At 40.1% G+C, this 12,558-nt stretch overlaps 1 protein-coding gene across 1 annotated transcript; it reads left to right on the top strand.

Moving 5' to 3' along the window:
* The first annotated feature begins 4,732 nt into the window (after positions 1 to 4,732).
* zgc:153896 (uncharacterized protein LOC569930 homolog) lies at positions 4,733 to 12,273 on the top strand. Its single transcript, XM_042313876.1, has 5 exons — positions 4,733 to 5,083; positions 6,198 to 6,343; positions 10,738 to 11,361; positions 11,485 to 11,707; positions 11,906 to 12,273. Exons 1-5 carry the CDS (start codon positions 4,846 to 4,848, stop codon positions 11,974 to 11,976), a joined length of 1,302 nt encoding a protein of 433 aa, XP_042169810.1. The 5' UTR covers positions 4,733 to 4,845; the 3' UTR covers positions 11,977 to 12,273.
* Positions 12,274 to 12,558: the final 285 nt, after the last annotated feature.

Raw genomic sequence — 12,558 nt, 5'->3', positions numbered from 1 at the left:
ATTGCACGCCCTCCATAGGTCAGGAAAAATAGTTCTATTGAAAGACTGGGAGAGATGTTAGACTGAAGTAGGGCAGTGCAACAGGGTGGCAGGTAGCCTAGTGGTTAAAGGTGTTGGGCCAGTAACTGAAAGGTTGGTAGCTGGAATCACAAAGCTAGCATCTGCTAGATGACTAACCTGTAACAGCATACACAGCTAGCACATTTAGTTCCTTGGAAGTTGTAGGAATGTACATGATTGATTCTGGGAACGAAGTCATAAGTTTCCTGACCGTTAAAACTGAAAGTTATTTAAACATTCTGAGAACGGAAGTAAACATTTATCCTGTTCTGGGAATGTACATATTTAGGCTGTAGGGAGGTTCTGAGAACATTTTTCTATGGTTCCCGGAAAGTTATCCTGGGAGGTTTTATTAACGTTCTGAGAACGGAAATGATAGGTTATTTGAAGGTAATTACATAGCATTCTGAGAACATGTTTCAATAAGACTGCTAGCTTAGTTTAACTGTTTTGAACTCCAAGCACAAGTAAGACACATGGAAATGTATTTGCTTAGGCATTAATCATGGAAACACATGGACATGTATTTGCTTAGGTATTAATCATGGAAACACATGGACATGTATTTGCTTAGGTATTAATCATGGAAACACATGGACATGTATTTGCTTAGGTATTAATCATGGAAACACATGGACATGTATTTGCTTAGGTATTAATCATGGAAACACATGGACATGTATTTGCTTAGGTATTAATCATGGAAACACATGGACATGTATTTGCTTAGGTATTAATCATGGAAACACATGGACATGTATTTGCTTAGGCATTAATCATGAAAACACATGTATTGTTATTGTGGCATGGCATCGGGGTCCTGAGTGGTACAGCGGTCTAAGGCACTGCATCTCAGTGCTAGAGGTGTCACTACAGACATCCTGGTTTGAATCCAGGCTGTATCATGACCATGATTGGGAGTCCCATAGGGTGGTGCACAATTGGCCCAGTGTCGCCCGGGTTTGGCAGGTGTAGGCTGTCATTGTAAATAAGAATTTGTTCTTAACTGACTTGCCTAGTTAAATAAAGGTAACTTTTTTTATTATTGTGAGATTGAAACCTATGATTTCCTGCTTCCTATCCATGAAATTAGTCGACCACGCCATCAGGATGGAGCTGGCATGACATGTTTTTTTTACTCATACAAAGCTGTTCATTTTAGTCTATTCAAACAGACCCTATGTCAAAGGAAACAAGCACTCATTAACATCAGATGTGGCCAATTAGTGGGTGAAGCCAACACACCTGAACACACTTAACCAGATAGAGGATAGAGAGTTTTGTTGATGCTGAGAACGGAACGTATATGTTTTAAAATAATATTCTTAGAACCTTCTTTGAACTATACTTATGTTTTCTTGTGGTTTTTATGGAAAGTTTTCTTAATTCTCTGAGAACATGACTTTAAATAGAACCACGAGGAAACTTGCAGAAAACGTTATGCTTAAGTACTGAAATTCCCACAGAAGAACGTTGTTTCTTAACGTTCTCTGAACATTCTGAGAACATGACTTTGAATAGAGGAAACCTGTAGGAAACGTTATGGGAAGGTTGTATGCAAAATAACCGTAGTACAACCCCACTCTGGCCAAGCACTAAGAAACATATGGTTCTGAGAACATGATGTGCTAGCTGGGTACTCTAGTGACCTGCAGCACAAACTACATCAGATAACCATCCCTGTTCATATTAGGTGACGAAACCATAACGACCCTGCCCTGTTAATCCATTCAGGGTGAATGAAGGATGCTCATAACTTCATACAGATTCAATAAAAACCACCAGGCTCCACAGCCCAATTCAGTTGCGTAATAACACAGATTGGCAAGAGCAGGTACGGTGACAGGTAGATATGACCTCATTGTTGCTGGACATATTTGAAGTACTGTTACCAACACATTTTCCTGCAACACTTGCAAAATATATGATTGATGTAGCCTTTCCTACAACCTGTCAATTATTCAGCCTTGAGAAAAAAGCCTTGAGAATCTACAGGCAGGTGTCACACATAATAAACTAGGCCTATGTAAAACTGGGGGAATTCCAGCATCAGAAACATTTTGATCAACAAAGTGAATTATAACAGATATTATTTAAAAAATGTTCCATATCAACAATTTTCAATGCATGTTTATGAAAATACTTTGTAATTGATTCTAAACTCACCTTATAAAAACATGAACAAAAATAATCCCAAACCAGTGATGCTGACAAAAAAAAACTTTTCAAATTCAAAGGCTCCGATTTGAGCAAACTCGGCTAAGAAAGATGACTTCACCACACAGAGAACCAAACCCCATTCTCAATCCATTGTTTATATCAGCAGCGATAGAGGAACCTGCCCTCTTGACGTTCAATCTAGTTGTGTCTCCCCCTTTCCTCTTTATGAAAGACGGTTGGAGAACAGTCCCAAAGATGATTTCACTGGCTCCCGCATCACTTCAGATGCACCCTCTTCTTCAATGAGATGTTGCTGCGCGCCACGCTCTCACTAACTTGACAATACTGCCCTCTGGTGGCTGTCGTTTTAAATGAGTTAACACCTCCTGTCACACTTGAAATATCTTGTGCTTCGTACCCACCACATACTCTCAAAATGATAAATAGATGCTTTCACGTTATAAAACGTTTCACGAAATCAGTCAATTGAAATACATTCATTAGGCCCTAATCTATGGATTTCACATGACAGGGAATACAGACATGCCTCTGTTGGTCACAGATACCTTAAAATAAAGGTAGGGGTGTGGATCAGAAAACCAGTCAGTATCTGGTGTGACCACCATTTGCCTCATGCATGGACACATCTCATTGGCATAGAGTTGATCAGGCTTTTGATTGTGGCCTGCGGAATGTTGTCCCACTCCTCTTCAATGGCTGTGCGAACTTGCTGGATATTGGCGGGAACTGGAACACACTGTCGTACACGTCGATCCAGAGCATCCCAAATATTCTCAATCGGTGACATGTCTGGTGAGTATGCAGGCCATGGAAGAACTGAGACATTTTCAGCTTCCAGGAATTGTGTCAAGATCCTTGAAACATGAGGTGATGGCGGAGGATGAATGGAACGACAATGGGCCTCAGGATCTCATCATGGTATCAAATTGCCATCGATAAAATACAATTGTGCTCGTTGTCTGTAGCTTAAACCTGCCCATACCATAACCACATCGCCACCATGGGGCACTCTGTTCACAATGTTGACAACCATCAAACTGCCCGCCCACACAACACCGTACACTTGGGCTGCGGTTGTGAGGCAGGTTGGACTACTGACAAATTCTCTAAAACTACTGACAAATTCTATAAAATGATGTTGGAGGTGGCTTATAATTGAGAAATTAACATTCAATTCTATGGCAACAGCTCTGGTGGGCATTCCTGTAGTCAAAAGGCCAATTGCACGCTCCCTCAAAACATGGCATTGTGTTGTTTGACAAAACTGCACATTTTAGAGTGGCTTTTTATTGTCCCCAGCAAAAGGTGATCATGCTGTTTAATCAGCTTCTTGATATGCCACAACAGGTGGATGGATTATCTTGGCAAAGAAGAAATGCTCACTAACAGGGATGTAAAGATATTTCTGCACACATTTTGAGAGAAATATACTTTTTGTGCGTATGGACAATTTCTGGGATATTTTATTTAAACTCATGAAACATGGGAACAACACTTGACATGTTGCGTTTATATTTTTGTTTAGTGTACATTGCTATGACATCGGTAGGCTATTTCCTTTACAATATTGAATGATCAATAAAAATGAAAGGGTAAATGTGAGTATTATTTGATATTATATCAACGTTATTGGGGGGGGTAGAAATGTGCCATAGCAGATAGACTGCTTTCTGATCAGTTACAGTTACAAAAGCTCATTAAACTTCAAATAATCAGGAGTTATAGGAGGACGGCTCATTGTAATGGCTGGAAAGAAATGAATGGAACGGAGTCAAACATGTGGTTTCCATATGTTTGATCTGTTTGACTCCGTTCCATTAACGCCATTCCAGCCATTACAATGAGCCTGTCCTCCTATGGCTCCAGAGCGACTACAGTTAATTGATTCATTTTAAGATAGCTATCACAGTCATAGAAAGTCTAACTTTTCCTCAATAAAGCAGCTATCAGCAAAGTCACCTGCTGCGACCCCTAATGGGTTGGGACACTGTCTGAGGTCACCTAGATAAGATTACTATCATGTACAGTGACATTTTAGTAGATTGATTTTAGGAAAGTTCATATTTCAAAGTCATTTTCAGGGTCATGTTTTATTGTTTTGTTGATACGGTGGACTGACTTGGACAGAAGCTGTTGGTGGACTATTTTGGACATCAAAGGTTAAAAAAATAATAATCATAATAATAAGATCTGCCTACTCAGGTACAAAGCATAGATGTAGTCTGTCAAATACCTTGTTTAACCTCAGGGCTCTGGCATGCTGTTTAGAGCATCATAACAGGGTCCTACCTGACCCATTACTTCACTCACAACTAAAGATAACTACCTATATGCTGAGTAGCTGAGTAGACAGATCTTAGTCTTGGGTTAATGACACTCTTGGGTCCATAGACTAATCTCTAGGCATCTTAGGTGAAATCTCTCTTCAGATAACAATTGATAACACCCCTCCTGTCTATTAAAGCAAGGCACATTCAAGGTTTGTCCTTTGCAGATAACACTCTTCAAAGAACACATGTTATCTTCCTTACCACAATGATGACTATAAATGACATCCATCAAGCCCAACAGGATTAGTTAGTGCAGACAAGCCAAGACATCAAGATGTGGTTGGATTTGTATTTGGGAATGGCAGTTTTTCTCAGTGTAGAGTGCAAACCATTGAACAAGGGGACACACAACAAGTTGCTAGTGATCTCCTTTGATGGTTTCCGATGGGACTATGATCAAGACGTAGACACCCCTCACATGGACAAGTTAGTGGTAGATGGAGTGAAGGCAAAGTACATCACCCCTCCGGCTATCACCATGACGTCTCCATCTCACTTTACCACCATAACTGGTAAGGCAGAAGAGTTACAAAATGCTATTGACTTGTTGCGTGCATTTGAGCAGCGTGTTTGAAGTTCTCAATCAGGTGCATATTCATCAAAAATAAGAAGTATTTCCTTGGGTAACATGTGACTACGGGCCCAAGTTACTGTTTCAAAACTGGTTTTGAAGTCAAATGTAGCCTACTACTGTAGATGGATTATTGACTGTTGATTTCTTTGGCCAAATATTTCAATTCTTCCATAAAAACAGTTTTGTTTGTGGCATGTGCCCAGAAAATGCCAGTCCTGACCATGATCTCACTCACGTCACAAAGTAGCCCCACTTGCCAGTGTTCTGGGTGGCAGGTAAGCCTAGTGGTTAAGAGCTGACTAGGTGAAACATCTGCCGATGTGCCCTTGAGCACAGCACTTAACCATAATTGCTCCTGTAAGTCACTCTTATCTCTGCTAAATGACTCAAATCTAAATGAAATGTTCTTTTGGATTTTTAGGACAATCTATTATGTCGTTCTGCCCCTGAACAAGGCAGTTAACCCACTGTTCCTAGGCCATCATTGAAAATAAGAATTTGTTCTTAACTGACTTGCCTAGTTAAATAAAGGTACAATTAAAATAAAATAAATAAAATGTACACTGTATATGTGCACATACTGTACATATCCTTCTAAATGTTCTCTTATATGACAGTGCTAAAAAAATATATATATAGTACAGCAATTATAGTTGTAAATGCCATCTTCGATATCCTTGATAAGACATCACTGAGGTTTTGGATACTGTTTATCATAATGTCATGACGAAAAGACAATTCAACCTGGAAGGTTGCTGGTGTAACAGTATAGACTTTACGTCCGTCCCCTCGCCCCGACCTGGGCGCGAACCAGGGACGCTCTGCACACGTCAACAGTCACCCTCGAAGCATCGTTACCCATCGCTCCACAAAAGCCGCGGCCCTTGCAGAGCAAGGGGAACCACTACTTCAAGGTCTCAGAGCAAGTGACATCACCGATTGAAACGTCACTAGCGCGCACCACCTCTAACTAACTAGCCATTTCACATCGGCTACACTGGCATTAAAAAATATTTACATATCATTCTACTTTCTTCTCATATCTCTCACAGGGAGATGGATAGAGGATCATGGAGTTGTCCACAATATGATGTTTAATTCCACAACTCATCAGAAAGTCGTCCATAAAGCTACCTTGAAGAGGTCTGAGTGGTGGGACAATGGAGCCTTACCGTTGTGGATTACAGCACAGAACCAGGTGAGGAACTGGTCATGATTTGATCCTGGACATAAAATATCACAAGTGTTATTTGTCTAATATGCAGATTTAGCTTACAGTCCTCCTACCCACAGCTACAGAAACCACTGTCAGACTATTTACTTTGCCCCCCCCATTTGTTTTGTACACTGGTGCTACTCGCTGTTTATTATCTATGCATAGTCACATCACCCCTACCTACATGTACAAATGACCTCAACTAACCAGTACCCCTGCACACTGACTTGGTACCGGTACCCCCTGTATATAGCCTCCACACTGACTTGGTACCGGTACCCCCTGTATATAGCCTCGTTATTGTTATGTTATTGTGTTACTTTTTATAATTTATTGATTTTTTTACATGAGTTTATTTGGTAAATATTTTCTTAACTCTTCTTGAACTACACTGTTGGTTAAGGGCTTGTAAGTAAGCATTTCACAATAAGGTCTACACTGTTGGTTAAGGGCTTGTAAGTAAGCATTTCACAATAAGGTCTACACTGTTGGTTAAGGGCTTGTAAGTAAGCATTTCACAATAAGGTCTACACTGTTGGTTAAGGGCTTGTAAGTAAGCATTTCACAATAAGGTCTACACTGTTGGTTAAGGGCTTGTAAGTAAGCATTTCACTTAAGGTCTACACTGTTGGTTAAGGGCTTGTAAGTAAGCATTTCAAGGTAAGGTCTACACTGTTGGTTAAGGGCTTGTAAGTAAGCATTTCACAATAAGGTCTACACTGTTGGTTAAGGGCTTGTAAGTAAGCATTTCACAATAAGGTCTACACTGTTGGTTAAGGGCTTGTAAGTAAGCATTTCACAATAAGGTCTACACTGTTGGTTAAGGGCTTGTAAGTAAGCATTTCACAATAAGGTCTACACTGTTGGTTAAGGGCTTGTAAGTAAGCATTTCACGGTAAGGTCTACACTGTTGGTTAAGGGCTTGTAAGTAAGCATTTCAAGGTAAGGTCTACACTGTTGGTCAAGGGCTTGTAAGTAAGCATTTCACAATAAGGTCTACACTGTTGGTTAAGGGCTTGTAAGTAAGCATTTCACAATAAGGTCTACACTGTTGGTTAAGGGCTTGTAAGTAAGCATTTCACAATAAGGTCTACACTGTTGGTTAAGGGCTTGTAAGTAAGCATTTCACAATAAGGTCTACACTGTTGGTTAAGGGCTTGTAAGTAAGCATTTCACAATAAGGTCTACACTGTTGGTTAAGGGCTTGTAAGTAAGCATTTCACAATAAGGTATACACTGTTGGTTAAGGGCTTGTAAGTAAGCATTTCACGGTAAGGTCTACACTGTTGGTTAAGGGCTTGTAAGTAAGCATTTCAAGGTAAGGTCTACACTGTTGGTTAAGGGCTTGTAAGTAAGCATTTCACAATAAGGTCTACACTGTTGGTTAAGGGCTTGTAAGTAAGCATTTCACAATAAGGTCTACACTGTTGGTTAAGGGCTTGTAAGTAAGCATTTCACAATAAGGTCTACACTGTTGGTTAAGGGCTTGTAAGTAAGCATTTCACAATAAGGTCTACACTGTTGGTTAAGGGCTTGTAAGTAAGCATTTCACGGTAAGGTCTACACTGTTGGTTAAGGGCTTGTAAGTAAGCATTTCAAGGTAAGGTCTACACTGTTGGTTAAGGGCTTGTAAGTAAGCATTTCACAATAAGGTCTACACTGTTGGTTAAGGGCTTGTAAGTAAGCATTTCACAATAAGGTCTACACTGTTGGTTAAGGGCTTGTAAGTAAGCATTTCACAATAAGGTCTACACTGTTGGTTAAGGGCTTGTAAGTAAGCATTTCACAATAAGGTCTACACTGTTGGTTAAGGGCTTGTAAGTAAGCATTTCACGGTAAGGTCTACACTGTTGGTTAAGGGCTTGTAAGTAAGCATTTCAAGGTAAGGTCTACACTGTTGGTCAAGGGCTTGTAAGTAAGCATTTCACAATAAGGTCTACACTGTTGGTTAAGGGCTTGTAAGTAAGCATTTCACAATAAGGTCTACACTGTTGGTTAAGGGCTTGTAAGTAAGCATTTCACAATAAGGTCTACACTGTTGGTTAAGGGCTTGTAAGTAAGCATTTCACAATAAGGTCTACACTGTTGGTTAAGGGCTTGTAAGTAAGCATTTCACAATAAGGTCTACACTGTTGGTTAAGGGCTTGTAAGTAAGCATTTCACAATAAGGTCTACACTGTTGGTTAAGGGCTTGTAAGTAAGCATTTCACGGTAAGGTCTACACTGTTGGTTAAGGGCTTGTAAGTAAGCATTTCAAGGTAAGGTCTACACTGTTGGTTAAGGGCTTGTAAGTAAGCATTTCACAATAAGGTCTACACTGTTGGTTAAGGGCTTGTAAGTAAGCATTTCACAATAAGGTCTACACTGTTGGTTAAGGGCTTGTAAGTAAGCATTTCACAATAAGGTCTACACTGTTGGTTAAGGGCTTGTAAGTAAGCATTTCACAATAAGGTCTACACTGTTGGTTAAGGGCTTGTAAGTAAGCATTTCACGGTAAGGTCTACACTGTTGGTTAAGGGCTTGTAAGTAAGCATTTCAAGGTAAGGTCTACACTGTTGGTCAAGGGCTTGTAAGTAAGCATTTCACAATAAGGTCTACACTGTTGGTTAAGGGCTTGTAAGTAAGCATTTCACAATAAGGTCTACACTGTTGGTTAAGGGCTTGTAAGTAAGCATTTCACAATAAGGTCTACACTGTTGGTTAAAAGGGCTTGTAAGTAAGCATTTCACAATAAGGTCTACACTGTTGGTTAAGGCTTGTAAGTAAGCATTTCACAATAAGGTCTACACTGTTGGTTAGGGGTTGTAAGTAAGCATTTCACAATAAGGTCTACACTGTTGGTTAAGGGCTTGTAAGTAAGCATTTCACGGTAAGGTCTACACTGTTGGTTAAGGGCTTGTAAGTAAGCATTTCAAGGTAAGGTCTACACTGTTGGTTAAGGGCTTGTAAGTAAGCATTTCACAATAAGGTCTACACTGTTGGTTAAGGGCTTGTAAGTAAGCATTTCACAATAAGGTCTACACTGTTGGTTAAGGGCTTGTAAGTAAGCATTTCACAATAAGGTCTACACTGTTGGTTAAGGGCTTGTAAGTAAGCATTTCACAATAAGGTCTACACTGTTGGTTAAGGGCTTGTAAGTAAGCATTTCACGGTAAGGTCTACACTGTTGGTTAAGGGCTTGTAAGTAAGCATTTCAAGGTAAGGTCTACACTGTTGGTTAAGGGCTTGTAAGTAAGCATTTCACAATAAGGTCTACACTGTTGGTTAAGGGCTTGTAAGTAAGCATTTCACAATAAGGTCTACACTGTTGGTTAAGGGCTTGTAAGTAAGCATTTCACAATAAGGTCTACACTGTTGGTTAAGGGCTTGTAAGTAAGCATTTCACAATAAGGTCTACACTGTTGGTTAAGGGCTTGTAAGTAAGCATTTCACAATAAGGTCTACACTGTTGGTTAAGGGCTTGTAAGTAAGCATTTCACAATAAGGTCTACACTGTTGGTTAAGGGCTTGTAAGTAAGCATTTCACAATAAGGTCTACACTGTTGGTTAAGGGCTTGTAAGTAAGCATTTCACGGTAAGGTCTACACTGTTGGTTAAGGGCTTGTAAGTAAGCATTTCAAGGTAAGGTCTACACTGTTGGTTAAGGGCTTGTAAGTAAGCATTTCACAATAAGGTCTACACTGTTGGTTAAGGGCTTGTAAGTAAGCATTTCACAATAAGGTCTACACTGTTGGTTAAGGGCTTGTAAGTAAGCATTTCACAATAAGGTCTACACTGTTGGTTAAGGGCTTGTAAGTAAGCATTTCACAATAAGGTCTACACTGTTGGTTAAGGGCTTGTAAGTAAGCATTTCACGGTAAGGTCTACACTGTTGGTTAAGGGCTTGTAAGTAAGCATTTCAAGGTAAGGTCTACACTGTTGGTTAAGGGCTTGTAAGTAAGCATTTCACAATAAGGTCTACACTGTTGGTTAAGGGCTTGTAAGTAAGCATTTCACAATAAGGTCTACACTGTTGGTTAAGGGCTTGTAAGTAAGCATTTCACAATAAGGTCTACACTGTTGGTTAAGGGCTTGTAAGTAAGCATTTCACAATAAGGTCTACACTGTTGGTTAAGGGCTTGTAAGTAAGCATTTCACAATAAGGTCTACACTGTTGGTTAAGGGCTTGTAAGTAAGCATTTCACAATAAGGTCTACACTGTTGGTTAAGGGCTTGTAAGTAAGCATTTCAAGGTAAGGTGTTGTATTTGGCGCATGTGACAGATAACATTTCATTTGACTTGATTATTTTTAGGTGAATGAAGTTGCTCTAATGAAAGTTAAGACCCCTACTACACCCTGTAATTAGAAGCATACATACCTTTTCTTCTCTTTCAGGGCCTGAAAACGGGTTCCTTTTTCTTTCCAGGAGGAGCCGCCAACTACAGTGGTCAAAGTGTAAACCGGGCGGTGGTTGAGGAAACAGGTCAACAAGATGATAACGAAACAGAGTGGCAACAGAATATTGACACTGTGTTGAGCTGGTTCACCGAAGAAGATTTTGACTTTGTGACTCTGTACTATGGAGAGCCTGACAACGTGGGTCATGCCAAAGGACCAGACCATCCTGACAGGAAAACCATAATAAAGCAGATTGACCGCACCATCGGATACCTGAGGGAGGCCATCCAGCGAGATGGTTTGACAGATAACCTGAACATCATCATCACCTCTGACCATGGCATGACCACCGTCAAAAAAAGACCTCTTGTAGATGAGATAATCCTCTCTAAATACCTGAATTTCTTCAACTTGGTTTATTTTGAGCTCCTTGACTACGGCGGGTTTGGAATGATCACGCCGAAGAAAGGAAAGGAACAGCAGGTTTATGATGCTCTCATGAAGGCCCCAAACCTCACAGTCTACAAGAAGGAAGATATGCCAGAGAACTTTCATTTGTCCAAGAATGACAGAATGCAGCCTATTATTGTCATTGCTGATCTAGGTTTCAACTTAAACTCGGTAGGTACTGGTATTAACTTTAAAGACACTTCATATACTATGTATAAAGTAAAAAATGGTCAAGTAAAAATATCACAGATTTAAAAAAGAAAAACAATTATGATATGCATGTAATTTCAACAGCGGTTCATCGTCTACGTAAACAAAGGAGATCATGGATTCCACATGGACGAAATGGACATGAAGACCATCTTCCGTGCTTTTGGACCAGATTTCAAAAAGAGTTATCTGTCCGAGCCCTTTGACAGTGTCCACATCTACCCTCTAATGTGCAAGCTGCTGCAGATAGATCCAGCCCCTAACAATGGTTCCCTATCTGTCACTGAGGGCATGCTGGTGCAGAACGGTACGAGCTGGGAGCTTCTCCTAGAAAGCATTTTAGGATCAAAATGCATGAAAGTGTCTATTAATTCATTATAATACAGGAAGATATCAACCTTAATGTGTGCTCCACTGATGATACTTCTTCTATAAGATAATTATCAAGACTGACATGACAAATGGTTATATCACATAACTAATGGCGCCATTCTTCTCTACACAGGTGGGAGAAGAAATCAGATGTCCCTTGGTGTTTTGGCATCGATATTTGTCTACATTTTATTTGTCATGTAGTTATTTATGATGTTGGTTATTTTCCGTAATGTTCGTTAACTGAAAACAATTGCATAGTTGAATCAATCATAACCAAAACTCCAACAAATGTTTTTAAGGAGGATCACATTCACTATGATGTTCATCAACAATATCCATCTGATTGTATTATACACTCAGTTTCTAGGTTATTAAGTACACCTATCTAGTACCGGGTCGGGACCCCCTTTGCGTCAGAAAAGCCTGAATTCTTCAGGGCATGGAAACGTTGCTCAATTGGTATCAAGGGAAAACAATCCCCACACCATTACACCAACAGCCTTTATTATTGACACCAGGCAGGATGGGGTCTTGGACTCATGCTGCAATAGCCCATCTGTGACAAGGATGGATGTGCAAGCCACAGCCACGTGACACACTGTCTGCTAACCATTTTTGGGAACGGGGTGGTGTATGTTTAATCAAACCAGTCAGCATTGGCTCAAATAACTTCGTCTAGAACCTACATTTAATACTGACACCTGCCCACTGATGGTTCAGGGGTTTCAAGTAGCCTGATTCCTTTGAGAAGTTGTTGCCTTTCATTCTAAATGTCAGATTTGA

This window comes from Oncorhynchus tshawytscha, unplaced genomic scaffold (genome assembly GCF_018296145.1).
Source record: "Oncorhynchus tshawytscha isolate Ot180627B unplaced genomic scaffold, Otsh_v2.0 Un_contig_16377_pilon_pilon, whole genome shotgun sequence".
NCBI lineage: Eukaryota > Metazoa > Chordata > Actinopteri > Salmoniformes > Salmonidae > Oncorhynchus > Oncorhynchus tshawytscha.
Note: the sequence above shows the minus strand (reverse complement) of the source record. Positions and strands in the feature narration are given on the sequence as shown.